Source organism: Apostichopus japonicus, chromosome 4 (assembly GCF_037975245.1).
Source record: "Apostichopus japonicus isolate 1M-3 chromosome 4, ASM3797524v1, whole genome shotgun sequence".
Classification (NCBI taxonomy): Eukaryota; Metazoa; Echinodermata; class Holothuroidea; order Aspidochirotida; family Stichopodidae; genus Apostichopus; species Apostichopus japonicus.
The window spans coordinates 5,157,478-5,179,908 of NC_092564.1; the positions used below are offsets into that span (position 1 = coordinate 5,157,478).

Sequence of the window (22,431 nt, forward strand, 5' to 3'; positions counted from 1 at the left end):
TTTTAAAGAAAAGTCACCTAGAAGAGAACCTGGGCACGAAAACTAAACAACCAAACGACTGATCCTCTCTCAACCCCAGTCCCATTGCATCGAGACTGTGACTGTGTGATCATCGTCAGGTGTGTATCATTATTCCCCTCGAAGGGGAACAGATACTACACATGATCTTAGCCAAAAGGCCGAGAAGCGATCTTGCTTGACCTTGTACAACGTGCACGCAGGGAGCTGCTATACGTTAGAGTAGCAGCTCCCTGGTGTAAGTATACAAAAATGCGCTACGCAAACTGCATCTGCTTCCTGACGTGTGGAGGTATTACAAATTTTACTCTGCGTTGAAAAGTACTCTTGTTTGAACCTTGTACAACGTGTTAGTTGTCAACGTCGTACGTTATCGTGCTTACGACGTATATGTAGTGGCTGTCAATTTAGAAAATTACTACATCATTGAAAATGGGTTTCTCATGCTGTTTATCGGTGTAATGTCAAATGATACATCTGATATTGGTCGAAAATTGCACCCATCATCACCTATGAATTACGCTGTCCACATTTCATGAAGTTATAGTTAGTATCCTGATATTTAATTCAAATAGTGCATTGGGGGATTAAGTCTACTGCATGTGTGTAGAATTCTAACGGAGCCTCTTTTTTCGCTCTATTTCCGTTCCATTCAAACAGTTGAAGTGACAAACAAATTACAAGTCACAGAAATCATTACTTCACTCATCACTTATCCCAATCAGGGGTTATGACGACCACCACCACCACCCCCCCCCATCCCCACACCCCTCCACCATCCAACCTCCAACCGTAATACCTACTCAAACTGCTTAAATTACTGCAATGTCTACTTTTGTTTTGTTTTTGTTTGATTTTCAAGATGAAAACTCGGTCTCTTTATACAAGAATCGACAGTACCAGAGCATGGAGCTATCTGTTTATAGCTCCATGACCAGAGGTATCATTGTGCTTATAAAAACTCTATGACGTCATGTTCGTCGTGGTAGTGATTGTGCTTGACTCTGTTCCCACGATGCATGGATGGATTTAGTTGCATAGTTCGTTGCAGATATGTTTACAGCCTGTTCGATCCCTGGATGGGACCCTGCTGGCCGCTAGGTCGGAGGTGAACAATCTTTTTTAAATTTAATATAATGTATTTATTTGGTGGTGAAAACAGATGTTCAAAATAGGAATTGCTGTTTCCTTGCTTGAATTTTTACCTGGAACTTTTATTAGAGAGAAACTGATATAAGAGCCATACAACTGAATGACAAGAGCAAACTAGAAGGGGGAGTGGGGGAGGGGGGCTAAGGTTAACTGCTAGAGAGAGTGCCTTGTGAGAAGTAAAATGAGGAGAACTGAGGTTTGGTAGGACAGTAGTGAACTTTGGTAATAGTATAGCTTTGAGTAGATGAGGTCCTTAAATTAGGGGTCTTTAGTCACATGTTTATTGTAGATTTTGCTATTTAGGTATAGTTAAGACAAGTAAATAGCTTGGTAGAGTTTGCATGCAGATTCTTAAACAATCGTAATGCCGATGTAACCGGGAATGATAAGACGGATCCGGACGTCTTAGAAATGAACTTTTTCAAAGATATGTTTAGTATTATCTCGGACCGCACTGAAACACCAAAACCGTCAAACCAGTTGCAAAAGGGTATACCGTTGGTTACTGAATTCCACCCTGGTCTTCCACCACTGGCAAATACCATTCAGAAGAATGTTCACATACCTCAAAGCACTGAACGTATGTAATCAGTTTTCTCAGATCAACCTGGCATTTCATTTTACAAGACCAAGAAATCTGCAGGACATTTTAGTTTGGGCAACTTTTGAGGATGACAAGAGGCAAAAAAAAAAAAAATGGATCATCGCCCTGTACACCAAATTGCAGCACGTGCTTACTTGTCGATTCTTCTGGTGCCTTTTCAGAGCAACCAAACTACACACACGTTCCGAATCCGGCAGAAAATAAACTGCCTATCTAACCAGACAGCAGACTCATTGTGGTTTCGATTATGCTACATGAATAATCTTATATGAATGTGATACACTAGGCTGTATAGGTCATAGCCAAGATGTACAATATACCAAGTTCAATCTAAGTAGTATAGCAAAAAGCATTGAGATATGACAAACAATATTCACATTGGCAGCTGATGACCGAGATGGAAACTTTTCTTGTAATCAGCCTACAGATTGATCTCTACCAAAGACAACAGGCTTCTACTCAGACTTCAGCTCTTCTACTGAATGTGGTACACCTACAAGCCGTACATTCAGCAGGCGCCGGGCTAATTTTACCCTCTGGTCTACAAGACCATGCGTTTGGTTTGCCTCTAAAACATCTAACTAGGCGACAATTAATTTTCGTAAACGGCACCTGGTCATTTCCCAACGTTACTACATGCAAACATGAAGTTTTCATTTAGTACTGAATCTCGACAATTTCGAAAAACGACGGAAAACTTCAACATTGAAAGCAAAGATATAATACCAATTATCCACAATACATTTCGCAGGTACAGTACAACGTTTCATTTCATACCTTTGTGCACAGGCATGTATACAGAGACGTAAGTTAGCAACACACTAAAGTCAATGGAGATTTGGTCGAGACTTCTTGATTCATATCTACGGATGCTCTTAAGCTAATTTCCAATTGCCAACAGCCTCTCCTATTCTAATGAGTCGTAACGCACATGTTTTCTAATAAGCTGATCGGTGGTAAATACGGTAGATTATAAAACAAGATTTCCACAATTTCACCCCTGGTGACTCCAAATGGCCTTGGACCCCTTTTTAAAAACAGTATGCCTCTTTTACTCGATTTGGTGCTCCTACACACACTAAATATGAGATTGGTACAAAGCTTTCCTTCTTGAGATATCGTGTTTACAAGCAAGGCGTAACACACACTTACGCGCACACGCACACACACTCATCCGCATGCATGACTACAAAGGTTACGATTATCATCGAAACCAAACTGAATGTCATTTACCTAATCTACTGCAATATTTGCAACGTAGAATACGTTGGAGAGTCGAATAAACACTCTAAGAATAAGAATGACTCAACAGAGATCGGCGATCAAACCAAGAAAGATCAACCAACCCATTGTTAATCACTTCAATCTCCCAAATACTCGATTGAGAATTTCCGTTTTATTGCAATTGACCAAACGATTCTTGGGCAGACAAATCTAGAAAAGGAAAAGCAACTTTCTGGGAACTAAATCTAAACACCACGGCATAATTCGGCTTGCACATCAGAAATGACCTACATTCCCACATTAATCAGATCAATTCCTTTAAGGTTACGAACCCGGAATCGTCTATACAGCACCACTCTACAACTGAGCGTTTTATCAAATATGAAATTTTCCTGCAAAGGAGAGGCCACCTTTTCCCGTAGATCCCCACCTCCCCCCCCCCCCCCCGCCCAAGGCAGCGACCAAATTGTTTGTGGGACACTTTTGAAATCAGTGAATGTTGGCTATTATATGTCCCCCGTTGATTTGGTAGTGCCACACGTGGGGTAGCATACGCCAATTACAAGCCGCCCATTGACTTACACACTAAACCATAAAAGTAATACGGTCTCTAAGTCTAGATAGAAGTTATCACTAGCTAAACACTACCCATCACTGGATATCTGACAAGTTGGCCATTAATGACACCATCAGTTTTCCGTATCATGACGATGTAGTGTTTTTGCTATCAGAGCCTGAAGTTTTCGTCACTTGTAAACAAACCTCTTCACTCAGTAGTAAACAAATTCGAACGCTGTTCCTGTGAGGCCTAAAGGGGTCTAAAATTGCCTCAATTGATCCAATTTTTGCACCACATTTAATTCCATTCATGCTCTTCCAACATGCAAGCCTCAAAAGAAAAATATCAATAGAATTGTTCTCCTACTGCATTTTGGCACTTTTCCTCATGGAGAACATCCGGGCGGGTTAATATAGACTCCAATAGAAGTATGCCACCTCATGCAATTTGTACTGACAGCCTTGCAATTTAGTGGCGCTCTATGACTTTAACACGAAAGAAATGTACCGGTCGGGATTCTTAGTACCGTACGGTCTGAACAAATATCAGCCGATATCGTTATTCCGTGCTCCGTATATTCGGCTGCACAGAATGAAATAGTAGAAATGTGTCAGAGATCATTTAATCGGTCATTTATAGGAAAGATTTTCTTTTTATATAAAATCTGCCGAGCAAATCATTCATCGTTCCTTTGTATAGGACAATGTGAATTGCCTATAGATATCATTAATGGAAATGGATGCATTGTAGTGTACATGCTTCTTCTTTTGTGTGTGTGTGGGTGCGTGTATGTGGGTGTTAAACTTAAGCGACATAATTAATTAATTACAAAATTATCACCATGCCTTGGTTTATTTAAATTATGCATAACGATCCTCGGGCTATGCTCTAGTCATGTTCCCAGTGTTAACCTATGCCTCCATAATAAATGCTAGCGGTATACTATATAAGTCACCACTATTTACTATACTAAACAAATATATTGTTCGGGTCTAAATTTACATTACAAGCCTTTTTGTTTGATCTGATCTGAATCTGTATAACTTCCCAAAACTAGCATCCGAATGTTGCCATGGAAATTGACTCTCATAGCATTCAAATCTTGATGATGACGATAAAATTAAAGTTTTAGATTGGACGTCATTATCTTCATTATATTATTACGGTCGTTCATGATTTCGTTTACGCATGCGTGTAGAGAAGCCATGCAGCAACGTGTCTCGTACATTCATTTGTACAAGGCATGAAATGGACACATGTGTTTTAATTGAGGAAGTATTGAAGCAAATAAATTGGAAGTTATATATATCCTTAATCATGTAAAATCGGATGCCATGTCAACCAATTAAGCAAATTCACTGACCGAAAGACGAGGAACATAACAACTAGCAAATCATATCCCTGAACTAATCTATAGCACAGACTATAGTACTTAATATTTTGTGATATCACGTAAACGCCACCATGGCATTATAACTACAAATTTCTGTTTCCTTTTCTCTTTTTTCTTTCTTCTCTCTAAAGTCACATGACGAGAACTGGATATTATTCACGATTGCGCATGATCACAGTAATACGTAGGAATTTTGTGACAAATATCCCCCTCAACAAAGTGGTTCCGTTCCACAGGTACTATGTGAATGCAAAGGTCATACCGAGGGCTGTCAATGTGCAGGATATGTCATAATGCCAATCTCTTGTTTTCCATGTCTTTCTCTTATTGTATTGTGACTAGTGTTGCTACGATAATCGTTTTCAATATCGGTATCGGCCGATATTTGCAATATCGGCAGCATATCGGTATCGGTAAAATTTTGCCTAATTGCCGATAACAACAAACCGATATTGAACTTTTCTTTTTAACAGCAGTGCTACTTCTTTATACTTGCAATGATCTGTTAATCTGCCTAAGACGATCCATGTCTTTAGCGTCAGTTAAACTCAGATTCATTTTCGATTAATATCCATGGAAAGCTGACCCTCCGTAACCTCTAAAAACATGTCTACGGCGCGCGAATATAACAAATGACCTTCGTGAACCTTGGCCTACACACAGCATTAGTGCAGCATATATACACTGTAGTGACTGTACTAACCATTCATTTTCTCAAAGGCCGTGAAAACCTTGAACATGATGTATAACTGCACAGTTCAGCAGTGTTGGAAAACCTTGTTCAATTTCCCGCGAACACAAAATACTGACAACTTTTTTTATTTAAATTGTCACGAAACTGATAAATTTTAAAATGACAAGTTAGAGTACCTATGTAATGTTATAAAATGAAAAGAGATTTAATCTGTCTTTCAATCTTTAAAAAGTGCAACTTACAAAACTTCCGATATTATGAAACAACAACGTTCAGCAAAGCCCTGTTTCTAGACTGCCTAACAATGAATAGCGTGCACTATGCGTACATTTTTACAACTGCAGTGCTTAACCCTATACCCAACTACCACGGTACATGTGCTGCAAATTTTCCCAGCTACCTTCCCAAACAACTGTGAGCTCATCCCCTGTGTAACACCTGTTTGTTAACATTTTTTGGCACTTTGCCAGGGAACTTTTCAGTTACGTGAGATCCGTAACCGCCGAGGTGGTTAGGCTATTTGCTATACACTTAACTATGGTAGGATATTATTTTTTCCGTATTTTTGGAAATTCTAGAAAATACTTCCTTTTCCCCCCGCTTAACAACAGATGTGGTCTTACGGTATATTCAAAAATGGATGCACTAGAGCCTTGTTTACATGACATTAGTTGCATTTAGTACGATATGCCAGTTTTGCGTGAATTTTTCGAAAGTGTTTTGCTCGAGTTTCGTAATATTTGAAAAGGTGTACCACCTTACTTTCCGTACACAATTGGTCATTTCTCTACGGATTTTCAGTCTTTTTTCTCTATACGGTCAAGAGAATAAGTTGTACATTGATAAACTCAATAAATTATAACTTTTACATTGTGATCGACAGTTCGTAACCTAATTAAGATGCAATTTTGCAAGCATACGTTAACACTGTAAGCAACTTGTAAGTCTTTACGATGTTAAGGCTCACATTTACTGCGTCCATTTTATTTTGTCTGTTAAAAAATATCGGTATCGTATCGGTATCGGACCGATATTGGGATGATATTATCGGATATCGGCCAAAACCGATATTGGTGATATCGGCGCAACACTAATTGTGACTGTATAATTGTTACTGACAACAACGGCAGTATATATAGGCAGGTAGTATTCCGAGTTACGACATTCTTTGCAGCATCAACCTTCAAAACTAGCCCACATCAAAAATAATAATAATAATAAAAATAAGAACAATAATAATAATAATAATAAATAACCAATATGTATTTGTGTAATACATTTATGTCTACAAATTATGATGGAGGCCACAAATGCGTTCCGTTATTTATATTTCATTATTTTCCAATGGAAGCGGTGGTCCCTGAACGTGTCACCCCCCCTCCCTCCCCCCTTCATTTCCGTCCCATTATAACAGAGGGATACGCATAGAGGAACTGTGATCTGAATGTTCACCCACCTCTGTTTTCTCCCCACCACCTCTGTGTGTCTTTTAAGGATCTTTAACATATGAAGTGTGTGCGTACAATCACCCTTTTAAGTGGAATGTGTCTTCTTTGGTTTTAAATATTAAAAAAAAGCACAAGAAGAGAACAAACGTGAATTAAAATCTGCTAGCCCGTATTAATAATGACAGAAATACATAGGACTATGCTATATAGGACATTTACTGTGTTCAGAAATACATAGGCCTATATATACTGTGTAGGACAATTACTGTGTTCAGACGGAACCATGTGTTCAGAACTATTGTAGTTCGATGACTGTTGACACAACCCAACAGAAATCCACAAGGGTCTATTTCTGAGTCTGCGCAGATAACGGTTTCTTGTCAGATACGGGCGCTATGACACTACACCCTCATACTTTTATCGTGTAACGATTTTGATATGTGTTCAAAATAGAGTACCGTAAACTTAAATGGACTCGAAACAGCGCATCCTAACACCTAATCACATCCCTTCACGCCGTCGCCTAGAACAATTGATGAAAGAAATTTATGTACATGTCACAAAGTTCAAGACTAACGAACATACCGACATTATGTGTCATTGTAAACATTGCGACCTGCAGGTGGATCAATCCGTCGGGATTTGAAGAAAATGAAAGTTGAGAGATGCCATTATATTTTGTCATCTTTCGAGCAAGACATAATCCGAAATAAAAGGAAAGAAACGAATTTCTACTACTCACGTCATTCCACCTGTGGTGCTAAGTTAAGTTGGGAACTTGTACCGAAACTCGACGGAGCCACTGAAGTGCCATTGTTTTGAGAACAGAATGAAATTATTATCACAGTCTCTAGGGTTAGATGTCTAATTCCCTTTGCACTTTCGGAAAATTATATGGTTGGCATTTCCAGCTTACGTTTCCCTTTTCTGCTGAAATATACGTCTCTTTACTGCAGTATATACATATACGTCCATAGGCGTAGGAGCCCAATTTGATTTTTTTTTGGGGGGGGGGGGGAGGGGGGCTATAACGACTTGAAATGAAGAGGGAACTTTAGATACCACAATTTAACTGATTTACATAATATGACCAGGCCTGGACTAAATCCAACTCCTTAAACATGTAGAGATGATTTTTAGTTACTGGAAGTGTACCCAATCAATCTTTATGTCATTATTACAATGACAAGCATCTGGAATACTAGAAAAGTTGTTGAAAGGAATGGAATGGGTTCCCCTCAAAGAAATCACCACATGTTTTCTATCATGTCTATATATAGTTTAAAGTAATATTCCCCAAAAGACACGAATGGGTTTCCCTCAGAGAAATCACCACATGTTTTTTATCGTGTCTATATATAGTTTAGACTTAATATTCCCAGAAAGACACAAAAGTGATTAAACACGCTAATATGTATAACTTCTTCCACGAATATACGGAGGTTATGTACCACTTTGCATCTAGGTGTGACAAGGATTGCCATTAAATAAGTAGCGATTCGATAGACTATACAAATGTAGCAAATTGCCGTTCTACTTTTATACAATAAAGATGAAATATGTCAAATTTTTCACTATACAGGCTCGTATATAAGTGTGTAGTGAAATTTCTCAGGCTCAGGCTTCAATTATAATGGCTTAGCTTAGGAAATGTGAACAGCGATTGAAGCTATTACTATTTCTGCATTGAGTCATTGCAGGATTGATGAATTTTTCTTTGCAAATGATGATCCAGCACGGAAGTGGAGTGAATTTCTAGTTACAAAAGCCTGGGGAGGCGCGATATGTGTGTGTGTGGGGGGGGGGGGTTGTAGATGACACATACTCCTGTAGTTTTCCAATAATGCCCTCAATACGACAAAGTGTATATTTTTAAACACTTATGTAACTTGACCCAGGCACGTTTCTTCGGGCTAAGATATATGACATTTGAACAGGGTATGTGATATTTTTCTTATCCAATATAGATCTTTAAATATTAATCTAACAATAATTGTTTTAGGTAATAACCAACAATTCGAACTAGTTTTTATTAATTGGCTGATACATCGGCTAGAAACTATATTGGCATGGCAGAACAATTCTTCCTGCCAGTTATCACCGTTTTCCTGCTACCCCTCCCCCTCCCCTCCCCATGTGATCGAAACCCCTCACTATGAGCTATGATAGTGATGCAGCGGTAAGGTTCAGGGTCCCACTGAAGGGCCATGGTGGGTCCAGGGGTGTACTTTATACTTTGATATTTTTAATATGTTTGTGAAGCATCTTCTCTCCCTCCTACAATCTCACGTCGTCCTTTTCTTGAGACCCATTTCAACCATTGTTCTGAATATTCAATGGGAGGGCAATGCCTCTCTCTCCCCCGGGGTCGCGGGACGTGGTCTCAATATAACTTACTAAAGTTACTCTATGATATCTGCATACTGTAGAATATAACCAGCACTCAACATATCAGTCCGTTTTGAAAGTCATTAAATTTTAAGATAACTGGAGAGCAAGACGATTTAAGCCCATTAAGTTGGAAATTATGTATTTGATAAGAAATCTACCCCTCCCCTTCCCCTTCCCCTCCCCTCCTGGTGTCGTGGGTACGTGGGCTCAATATAAACGCTATATAAACGGAATTTAAACGCTATGCATATAATATAAACGATAATGTATACAGAATATAAACAGCACTCGACATATGATAGGTCTATCCGTAGTGAAAGTAAAATAACTGGAAAGTAGAGGATTTAAGCACATTATGATAAGCTATGCAGAAACTGTATGTGTTTGATAAGATAAAAAGGTTATTTATTTTTGTTTTATTAATTTATTTATATATTTGGGCTCAACGTATACGTCAATATAAATTAACTACTAACGGCTAGTCAATATACTTTAGTCCCAGGTTTGGGACTAGAAATGATGCGTTGTGTTCGTCCGTAATATTTCCATGGTTCGTTCATCAAAACAGAAAAATGAACCAGATAATAATAATAATAATACATCTGAGTGATTTCAGTCGATACCATACATCGCAGATCTATATAGAACGTCATAATGAAGAAGAAAAAATTACTACAAGCAAAAATCGATAAAAATCGAAACACGGGTGATTGTTTTGTCACTAAAATTAACATTGAGAGTAAACAACAGCGTAATTGCGTGCTTTGTTCAAGACTGCGATGCAATTGTTTACATTGCTATGAAAGAAAAGCGTGTCGCATGCAGCGCAGTGTAGGCCTGACCAGTTTTAACGAATATTTATAACGATAGGATGCGTGTGTAGTGTACTATTCTTCCGTGTCTTCTATGTACATGTCTTGAACAAATCGAAATTCTGTTTAATTCCAGTTCATGGCAATTAGGTCCTTTACAAGCTACCGTATATACCCCTGCAGGATCTCTTGCCGTGCACGCTGGGCTTGTATTTCGTAGTACCCGATAGTAATCAAAACAGCGAGGGTCATGGGTGACAAGGTTCGGGGTCAAATCGCTTGGAGGTATCTCTAGTAATTCGGATTATTGTTGAATTTGACGAATTCTCACGCGTAACAAACTGACGCCTTTTTCTATGGCCAGAATGTTGGGTATACATACGGACTCAATAAATGAACCAACGTTCGAAGCGAAACTTAAGCTCCAAGTTCAATGGTTATCATTGTGTGAAGAAGAAAAGTGACTAGGCATAAATAATTTCACAGTTCTCTTTGGGACGAGACTGCTCATCATTATTTATACTGAATGGATTTATAAAGCGAGATCTGCTTGTGTGTTTTTCTTGGTATCAATATCAGTGAGAACAGAAAGTTAGCAGTCCTAAAGAGCATCTTGTTCGACTTGGAAAGGTGGTTGCTAGCGGGACGTTACTAACGAGGATGGTTCAGGTTAACCTTCCATAATATTTAAAGGATCTTTGATCTCACCCTGAAACTCGTCTGTGTCTAGGTTGGTTCTGGAGCCTAGTGCATCACCCAGGATATATCATTGTCAACATATACATAACGTATACATAGGTTTTATACTATTTGTTCCTTCTCCATATACTGTTTTTATTGGAAAAATCAAGATGAGGAGGACATTACGGTTCTCGAGTCTCTTTTTGCTAATTTCCAGTTTTGTCGTAGTGAGTTTTGGTTTTCAAGAGATTTTACCCAAAGATGCCAGCAATAACACATGTACGAGAACAAGGTAAAAAGTTTCATTACTGTCTTCATCTTGAAATAAATTAAGATGATAATTCTATATCTATAATTGAGTTCAAATGCCATCATGAATAGCTTTTGATAATATTAGTATAGGTGGAAAGTATGATTCACAATATGAGAATATGCATCTAGTTCTTTTTTAGGAGGAGGGGGAATCTGGGGGGGGGGGTAAAAATCCTTTCCAAAGTATCAGTCTGATAACGCGGTTGGGATTTTATCCCAGGTTTTCACTTTTTACTCAAGGGTTGTTGAAGTACATACTTAAGAGAGAGATCATATACTAAAACCATTACACCATTACGGCATAAGTTAACTTTTGATTGCTTTAGTTTAAATCATACTATATAGACAGGAAGCCCAGGGCCTTGATCTCAAGCGAACCTATGCGCATCAACCTTATCAAACAGATCATATGTGCCAGAAACTGGTGCTAACTGTTTGTTAACTATTGCTAAAGATCCCCCCCCCCCCCCGAATAACCACTCTATAGTAGTGGCCCAAACTTGTATGGCTAGATCAAACATCGGAGGTATCGGGTAAAACTAAGTTTAAGTGAACAAATGCGAGTGACAGAGAATGAAATGTCTGCCTGCTACTGACCCACCACGCAACCCCCCCCCCCCCTCACCGATCTCCCCCATGTGAGGATGGCTCCGAGAATGCAGCTATGTTATTTTTATTTAAAGCGATATTTCGTGGCTTAAATTAATAGCTGAATAAGACTACTGGCGATTTTCTGCATCTGTGAGCTAGAATTATTGTATTTTGTATTTTGTGAATGCATCTGGTAAAAGCAGAGTGTATGACGTCATCACATATATTTTGGGTTGTCTTTCTAATGTATCCAGTAACACACGTATCCAAAGAATAAACTAATATTTTAACAGAATAAATTTGTATCGAATTCTAAAACAGAGCACCTAAAAAAGGCCAATGTATCAGGTTCCAAGGATTATAAATCAACAGGAAGCTAGAAGCTAGATAAGTAAATAAAATGGTTGAAGAACATTTACTGTTATGACATCACAGACTACCCACTGTGATCTACTCCAGGGACCCAATCCATGATTTAGCCGATGCTTGGTACATTTTGTTCTTCGAACGAATGATAATGGTGTTATGTTTCTTCTCATGATAAAACTAACGAGTTGTTTTCCCAAAAAAAACTAGCTATTTTGAGTGTATCGGAACAGAAAGCAAACCTTCATCCATGACTGAGAAATATGAATTATATATAACAGAAATACCGGGCTTTGAAGCGAAAAAGGGAATAGAAGTATCAAAAGAAATAAAAACGACAAAAATGAATGAGAAAGTTAAAACGCATCACTACCGCTTTACTGAATTGAAATTATGTTTCATTTGTGGTAAAACTATCGGAAGCCGACACAACCCAAACTCTCAAAGTCGATCATTATAAATTAATATTATTTCCAATGTTCTAGTATCCTGACTTGAAGTACTATACAAACCAATTGCAGAGGTAGCAGCTATTGAGTGTCTTAAAATGGAGGTAAAATGCCCCAAAATAAGGATAATTTGAACACTATTCCGTTTCAATGTCAGGTACAGTTACGTTACTAGTACGTAGACTCCTGACTATTGAAACACGACACAACACGAAGTTAAGTGAAGTTGAATTATTGGAGCCATCATCGAATGGGGGGGGGGGGTTGTTAGGGGATATCTGTTGGGGCTGAAGTGGACACTTTGCCTGACGTGGATCATTATTTTGACACTCTCTCTCTCACGTAAACCTGTTCATTCAAAATTGCATGATTTCCTTCAATGGTCCTTCCAGGTTTAAGCTTGCCCAGCTGTTTCCTGGAGGTCCAGGGGTGAATATTTGAGAATTCTGAGAACGCCAATAATGGGTCTGACATTGGTCCTTTGACACTCTGTGTGGAATGAACGTGTTCATTTAAGCCTGACATTACCTGGGTGCATCCATATTTTATCTAGCCACAAGTTTGACACATGTATTGGCCTTTGAAGTAGTTGGAGTTTCTGGCACATATATGACTTGTTTGTATAGTTGCTAATGTGCACAGTTTAAAAGTGATTCTGACTTGTATCTCTACACTTTTAATTAGATCCATATATATGACTTATATGTATGGTTTTGGTTTGTATGTGTGTTAATGCGCACATATTCGAAGCGATTCTGGCATTGTACCTCTACTCTTTGAATAAGATCCATATGTATGATTTGTTTGTATGGTTTTTGTTTGTATGGTTGTTAATGCGCACAGTTACCAAGCGATTCTGGCTTTGTGAATACGGTAGTTCACGTGACTTCCACATCTCCCCCCTCCCCCACCCCCTCATCTTCCACATAATCATATACCTGTGATCTAAAACACAGCCTTATCACTGAGTATAGATATCCTGGAGACAGAGATGAGTGTGTACAGTTCAGTAACTCATAATTATAAGCATCCATATTGTACTGCGACAAAACTAAAATCGTTATAAGGTAAAGTTTCATTGAGCTACTGATTCGGCAAATTAAGACATTGAGGAGTGTTGAATATGATTGAAGATTGGAGTGAAGAAAGTTAAATGGTTCTATTAAAAGGCATTGTGAAAGATTTATCGTGTGGGACCATTATTTGCCCTTGTCGCATGTTGACATGTAGGATGACCTCAATAATGTCTCTTCGTGATATGAGCCCCCACCCCAACCCCCCCCCCCCCCACCGTGTCTCCTCCAGTAACAACGGCTTCACTGGTTGTATGAATTCCTGTTACATGCATGATTAGTAACTGAATATAGGTACTCTTCACCATTGCATGCCATTGTGAATATATATATACATATATGACTATGTATAACAATGTAATACTCCAGAACAAAGGATGCACCGTTTAACAGCCTACATCATTGAAGTCATTGAGATATACATGACTGTAGACCTCCTACTTATTATACTGCGCCAACAAATGACAACATATGACGGTTTTCTTTTTCAAATTTCATTGGCCAGAGGAAAATTAAAGGTCCACCCAAACAGCGTATTGGCGTTCATGACGTGTTTTGTAATGGCCTATTAAATTTTAGCAAAATAACAGCTGAAAATTGTTTAAAAAGTTCCCTCACAGAACATTGAGTTTTCAACCATTTCATGTTGTTCAGTCCGACACTCAAGGTTACATTATATGCCTACGCGTGGGTAAAAACATGTATTTTTTACCGCGTACTCCCGAATGTACAGCGACGATAGAAACCCCCATTGTAACGAATTTCAGACCCACACAATTCCTACCCATATACACTACTGCACAGGATCGATTGTCATAAAATAACAGCAAATTGTATTTGGATTTTTGTTTGCCCGATTTGGCGGCCATTTTGCCCGGTTACGTCACTGAGAAACTGGCAGCCCTGCTACTGAGAATTATTAGGTGACGCGACCGTGCCTGTCAATACCACCAGATTAACAAATAAACATTCTATAAAATCAGAGTTACGGTAATGTCAGTTTCATTGGTCTGTATTGTTGCTCATTTTTGTCTGAGTTTTCTGTTCATAAACATTATTGGTATATTTATTTATACGCCGTGTACCACTGCACCGTTCTACAACGTACCTTTATAACACAAAGCTTTATAATTTCCCTGAAGAATCGTGGCGTGTTTGACTGCCATGGTATAAATGATTCAGTTTGACTGTCATTTAAATCAGTCCCATTGACTTCACATCTGGACACGATCAGTTTAAAGCGAAACAGTATTCTGTCCTCAGCATCAATGGGACTTGGAGTTGCTAAGGGACGTGAGGGTGTTCATGTGCCAAACATTTGACAAATATCTAACACACCTATAAATACAGCAGAACCTATAGTAAACTTAGTGTCAGAGAAGCTACGCCATTCAGGCGCGGATCCAGGGGGTCCAGGGGGTCCGGACCCCCCCTGCTCTTGGCCAAAAAAAAAAGAGAAAAAAAAAAGAGAGAAAAAAAGAGAGAGAGAAAAAAAATAATTAAATTAAACGCCAATTTTAAACATGTAGGACGTCAGAAGGGCGGTTATCTTTACAAGTCAGCCAGGTGTGTCTTTTCCGTCAAATGAACTATAGTGTGCACGCGTGCTACACGTGCAAAAAATGCCTAAAAATCTCATTTTTCAGACCGAAAAGTTTCAAAATTGAGGTGGTGTTCGAATTGTTTTGGGCGGTGAGGTGGCAGAGCGGTAGGCTGCATAGGATGCGCCGACGAATTCTTCATGAGAGATCGTTTTCTGCGGTGAGAAGGCATAAAACTGTTCTCCGATCAACAATGGGCAAGGAACGTCTCACAGCTCTTGTTCTCATGAACACGTATTATAACACTCATATCGACACTGACGAAGTGGTCCGAAAGTTCATTGAGAAACATCCACGGCGTTTGTTCTCTCCAATCTACCATGAATAGATCATCAATAAAACTAGCTAACTCGTACTGATGCAGATACATTTCGAGTGAGTTTTTGTAGGTGCTTTGAATGGCTAAATTGAAGGGGGTTCCCTGTTGTACTTAAATATCCAAGAATTTCACAATGGATAGAGGGAAACCCACTCCCCTTAGACCCTAGGATCACTGGAGGCCAAACCCCTCACCCTTCCAGAATCCTGGATCCGGCCCTGCATCAAACAGTGGTGACGGAACGGGAGGGGAATTGGTGGCTAAAGGCATTATGATTTTTGTATCATCTCAACTCATCTGATATGTATTACCATATTTCATAGATTGTTTTTTTCTCAATTGAGAAATGTCAGACATGAGATCCATATTTTCAGGCTAGGTACATGCAGCTTAGAATACTCGGGAAGTGCCGTTTCCGGCCATCTGGGGGGGTTTGTAAAGCCAAAAATTTTCTGGTACGCTCCACGCCAACCGATGGTGGCGCTCCGCTTAGATAGTCTTTCGATCAGGCCCGGCTGGACCAGTCAGACCCCCCCCCCGTCAAAAATCCTGCATCCGCCCCTGCCATTGTAGTATATTTTCCTTTCGGCACGGTTTCTTAAACTGTTCAAACTTTGACTTCAAAAGTAAAACCATTTTATAATTTAGATGATGATTTCAAACACCCGATTTTCCTACAATAAAAGACAATAATCGCTTTGACCTCGAATGTGAAGATGCTCATTGGTAGATTATATCTTTTCAGCTGCATGTGCCATGTTGTTTCTGAGAATGTTTTCCCTTGTGTCCAGAATATGTGACGGTCCCGATTCCCATCCGGCCAATCTCAAAGTTCACCTTCTCCTGATATACATTTTATATATATATATGCTTTACGTGACAATAATGAAGCGAATGGTGCATAAACGCAATTCCCAATTATAATGTTCGAATTCTCGCGCAATGTCGACGATTACCGAAATGCTCGGCATACCACTGAGTTATTCCATAGTTTATACGCACATAACTATAACGCATTGGCATGCCGACACTGACGTTATAGAATATTATTGACATGGTTAACTTGATATTGTATTGTTTTAGTAAACGTGTCTGCTCATTGCTGAGATGCAGCACTTTTACACAGTTTATTTCGACAATTTATAGCACTTTAATTGGTACGCTATATTTATCTAAAACATTTCGCTTCCCGTTGCGGTCTAAACTTTGGTTCTAATATGTACAAAGTTCGACTAACATGGGCTATACCTGTACTTTAAGGTGACTGCAGGCAATAATGGCCTGATACCTTACACAATACTTAACTACCACAGATACAACATGGTATGAGTATTCTAGGGTATAGTAATACCTGTACTATTTACTTATAGTATTCCATGTAGGATAACATATATAGTTGTGGGCCTGTGACAATTATCTTTGGGTTCTTTATACGACTGTTATTGACATAGTTGCTATATTCAAAGTTACTTTATTACATTGTTACTACATTACATAGTTACTTTATTACATAGTTACTACTTAACATAGTTACTATATCACATATTAACTATATATCATAGTTACTGTATTCATAGTTACTTTATGACATATTTACTATATTACATACTATATTCATAGTTACTATAATACAACTTTACTAAAAAACATAGCTACTATATAGTAACTATATTACATATAGTTACTATATTCATAGAGTTTCTATTGTCAGTTTCAGTTTAGCTGCCATTCTGCATCATTTATTCTGTATTATCGTTTTGGCATGTCTCTCTCTTTGCGTTTGTTCCATTGTTTTAAGAATTAGGTTAACTAGTCTTGTCAAATTTCACCTTGACTTTTCCGTAGTAATATTAAGTTGGACGGAAGCCTAACACATTTAGGCTACCGGATGAAATTGGTCAGTTTCTTGCCCAGGTATATACTGTAGTTTATAGTTGAATGAGACTATTCATTCAGTGGCGTGAGCAAGCGGGGAATTGGGGGCAGGGGGTGGGGGTTGGTGTCCTTATTCCCCACCTCACATCGTCAGTCGGGGAGATGGTTAAGTCGGGGATTGTTTGCATTCAGTCTGGCAAGAGTAAGATCAACGAGGGGGAAATGTTCATCACGCGTTCTCACCCATATCAAATATATATATATATATATATATATATATATATATATATATATATATATATATATATATAATATATATATATATATATATATATATATATATATATATATATATATATATATATATATATATATATATATATATATATATATATATATAAAGTGTGCATATTGTCCTGTTCATAACTATATGGAGTGTGAACTGAACCTGCCACTAACCTGCTTATTGCAAGCAACAATTCAACTGTAAGCTGTTTCGTCAACAAACGGAATTCGTTCGCGTATTGTCACGGTAACCAGAGAACAATAGATTAATATGGGCATCGTGGGTTTGGGAACTGTAGGTATATAGCTGTGTGTAGTAAAGATTATATTACTGTGTAGGTTTCTATATAGTAATATTATGAAAGACTCATAACGTTCATACGCACAGTATTATTCGTAATGCAAATACTTACCATTGGTCCGTAGTTAGTATGAAAGTATACTAGAAAAGGGCAAAACTACGGAAGGAGGGTGCAAGTAGGAGGACGGGATGAATAGGGAAAAACTAGTGCACAAACAATAGCCATTTGTGTGAAGCTATCGCACAAGTCGCCTTGAAGAAAAATGAAGTTTTTTTGAGGTTCTAGTTCTGGGTGTCCTTTCAATGTCACAGACTGCTTATTCAGGGAGTTCGCTTGTTCAGAGGATTTTGAAGCATGAAAGTATGAGACCAGCTGGGAGTGAGACATTGTGTTATCCCCAGTTTTTCAACTTGATGGTCAAGAATCTGTAATCTCTTTGGAAGTCGTAGTCTTTTGAATAACCAGTTATCAAATTATTCCAGTCCCTTTAGACCTCGTCGACTTTGAAACCGCCAGTTTTCAACTTTGAATCGTAAAAGACTTACATACATACAAACATACACATATACATACATAGATACACATACATATGCAAGATAAAAACTCTCAAGTGATTCAAATATGCATGGGATTATACTTCTACTGTCAAACTTTACCATCTCTATATTATCACCATGCACACAACTTGCTACACTGAAGGTATTTCCTTTATAAAATAACACAAGTAGCCTAATTTTCAAATTTGAATCTTCTCCAAAATTACTGCAAATTATTTGGTAGGCTACTGCATTTGTAAGTAGTGCCCTATCACAACTCTGTTCACACACAACAACAAAGAAACAACATTAGACACATCATGAGTCAAACTTCTGAGCATGCCAGTGCAGGGGACTGCAGTATTACCCAGACAATGTAATTCTTCCATTTCAGTTTGAGAAGTCAAACTACAGCTGCTGTGTAATAATCTTGATCTTCTCGTGGGAATCGTCTCGGTGTAAGCCTTCTTTCTATATTACCACATGCACCGATGTTACCATTAATGGTGATTCTTAAAGTCGTAAATCTGGGAATAAAACTACTTTGGGTTATTAAAAAACAAGAACAGAAGCAATGAAGATGATGTACTGTTGTAAAAAACCTATGACTCATTAAGAAGAAGACCTAACAAAAGTAATTGAAAAAAGGGGGAAAGAGAAGGGAGGTCACGTAATCATATTCAATGCACATATTCCAGGGAAGCTAGTACTAATACCTGTGTAAGCCTAGCCTCCTGAACAAAGCGAACCATATAAATAAGGATTTATATTTTACCCTGCAGACTATAGGTCTACTTAGCTAATTCCATGGGGTATCACACCAGTATTGCTTTGTCAAACTTCAGTAAGCATCGGCTACATAGTTATGCTTTATACAGTCAAAAATGTGCACATCTGTTCGTAACATGAGAAACGGGTGCGAACGAAAAAGATACTAATTAAACGTTCGATCCAGATGTGTTACAAGGATCATATAATACTTAAGACATGTTTATGAAAAAAAATGTAATACTGCAGTATTCAATCCGCCTTTCAATATTCTAAAACCTGACAAATCAATCAGAAATCAATGATTCTGCTTTGTTATGTTTAAATCTGTGAGTTAACACGGCGCCATTTTTTTTGTTATCATCACATATCTACTACCAGTGAGAAATGCATATAGGGTCTGTTATGGAAATATTGTAGTGTTTGTCACCTATCCCACCTCCGCGTACATGTTGTAGTGTAAACGTTTGCTTCACTGCCTTCACACTTGTGTACAAAACAATTAGCATAGCGCTACAAGACTTTCACAACTTCTATACAAAGATTTCACAACTATATTGTAATCTGTATATTTATGTTGCGTAAAGTTTTATGTAGGATCCAGGACACGTGTGGAAATTTAGTTTTCAATGATTGATAGACCTTATTCACTAAATTTGCTGTAATTGATGATGATATGCATGGGGGGGAGAGCGGGGGAGGGGGAGGGGGAAAAAAGGACGGGCGGAGCATGGCACAGTAGAATATCATAGAGAGTGTTGCAAAGGACCAATCTTTTTGACGAAAAGTAACATCTTGGTTATATTTTGTTAACGTTAGTACATTATTGCAATCCGCTTATCAAATTATGACAAACCTGCGTGTTGAATTACACATCGGCTATAAGAACAGAGATTGTTATAAAACAAGATAGGAAAGTGAAAGTAGCCTATATACGAGATTTCGTGTCTATTCGAAATAAGTATGAAAGATATATCAAATAAACCCAAACAGTATAGGGTACACTTCTTTTCCTTTTAATTCTTCCTCCGGGGTATCTCCTTTTACGAACAGTGAACGTATGTGTTCTCGCTGTTCCTCTCCCTTTCAGATCATTGGTGACTCGCAATCCCCACATAACCCCATTGGGGTTCACCATTGTGATAATAGATTACTGACAAGGGCCCTGGTACTAAACTTTTTGAAAGTTTTCGTATTATTAAGTGTCCGTTTTTAATCGCCATCTGCAAAAAAAAAGACAGTTTTGTTTGAGTCCTATTGGTGTGAACATTGCCGAAAGCCATATGGAAAGACTGTGTAGTAATCTCTTTAGCTTTATTTAAGCTTTTGTAATCATTGATTTACTGACCATGACGTCACAAAAGGGAAGCAATCCTTTATCAATGACCGTCTTTCTTATCTTGCGACAGATTGAGGAGGGTCTCTGAGGTACTTGGAAGTAATCCACTGAAGACATGGCCGTGCGAAGATTACTTTTCTGTCTTTTCATGTGAAAGAATAAGGTATGTTTTGTTGGATGGGATATAGGAGCTGTAAATAACTTCCTTTTCTACAGATTTGTTAAATTTTTCTCAAGGGCTTCTTCAGAACACGTCAATAATCCCCCGCCCCCCCCCCCTTTGGGTGAAAGGATTGTATTGGGTGAAATCCCTTTCAATGGAGCTTTACAGAGTCAATATTTGACCTACGTGTATATACAACTATCGACTCAAATTATTTATCTGTGTGAAAACGTTTCACCTTTTTATTTGTAAATTGATCCTTTGCCTAAGCTTTTCATTGAAATGTATTCTTATAAATGTATAAATTTATAAATTCTTTAAAGTATTTAAAGTTGAACGGTGAAAGCGCAATCACAACTTGATGTAAAAGCTTCGTCTAAAATTAAAAGTATGACCTACCGTTCTGCAATGCAATGTATATAAATATTTCTTTGTGAAATTTAATGCATTTCATTTACTATCGGGCCATACGGGTGGTACCTACCACCGAATGATAAACATCGTGGGGAAGGTAGCTGCGGAGAGGGGGGGTGGGGTTATGTGGGTGATATGCGGGGAATTACAAACGCAGTCGCATCCTCATCAAAGTGGTCACGGCACGATGATATAATATCTTGCCAATTAGCCAAAGGTAAAGTTTTGCATCGAATGGAACATATGCAGTCAAGTTGGCGTGTGTGTATGTAAGTGCGTGGGTGTGTGTGTGTGTGTGACGTCCTAGCTTGTAAACATGGTATCTCTAGAAGTAAATATGTGATTGATGTCATAATTGGTATATATCTTGGTCAGGGTAAGCAGATGACTCCTATTGTTTTTGATGGAGCTATCATACATATTAATGAGTGGGAGGGCGGGTTAACCTAAAAATTTTAAAATGTCGATATTAATTCAACCGAGTTAGTTCATACTAGGTATGGTGACGTACCTACACAGCAGGTACATGTTCTTGCAACAACAATTTTTTACCTCATGAATATTCATGAGTGGCAAGAGCTGAAAGGGAAATCTTCAGAAACAGCTTGTAAACACGACATCTCAATAACCACAAGTTGAATCAATATCATACTTGGTAGATTTAGATGCCCCATGATGTGTCGACGTGCCCTTTTGTGTTTGCCTCCCATCTAATGAATATTAATGAGTGAGCAGGCTTTAACATAAAATTCTTAAAATGTCAATATCTCTTCAACCGTATTTCCGATTTAGTTCATACTTGGTATGGTTATGTAACTACATAGTAAGTACATGTTCTATGCAACAACAAGTTTTACTTTTTAGTTATATTCATGGGGGAGAGGTGGGGTGAGGGGCTTACTTGAAAATCGTCAAAAAAGCTTGTAAACACGATATCATCAAAAACACAAAATGAATCAACGTCATACTTGGTAGGTAGATGACCTACGATGAGGAGAAGTGTCCTATGGTTACTGGTTACCATCTCATGAATATTAATTAGTTGGTAGGGCTACCATAATA

General features: G+C 38.3%; 1 protein-coding gene and 1 pseudogene across 1 annotated transcript in view; one reads left to right on the forward strand and one right to left on the reverse strand.

Annotated features, from left to right (window-relative positions):
• Nucleotides 1-114: 114 nt before the first annotated feature.
• On the reverse strand, nt 115-191 carry LOC139967142 (U2 spliceosomal RNA; annotated as a pseudogene).
• A 10,337-nt stretch (nt 192-10,528) lies between these two features.
• LOC139966243 (uncharacterized) overlaps nt 10,529-22,431 on the forward strand; it is a 29,290-nt gene continuing 17,387 nt past the window's right edge. Inside the window, exons 1-2 of the mRNA XM_071969082.1 lie at nt 10,529-11,268; nt 20,863-20,955. Of these exons, the coding sequence (XP_071825183.1) occupies nt 11,147-11,268; nt 20,863-20,955 (215 nt within the window). The 5' untranslated portion in view covers nt 10,529-11,146. The remainder of the gene's footprint in view (nt 11,269-20,862; nt 20,956-22,431) is intronic.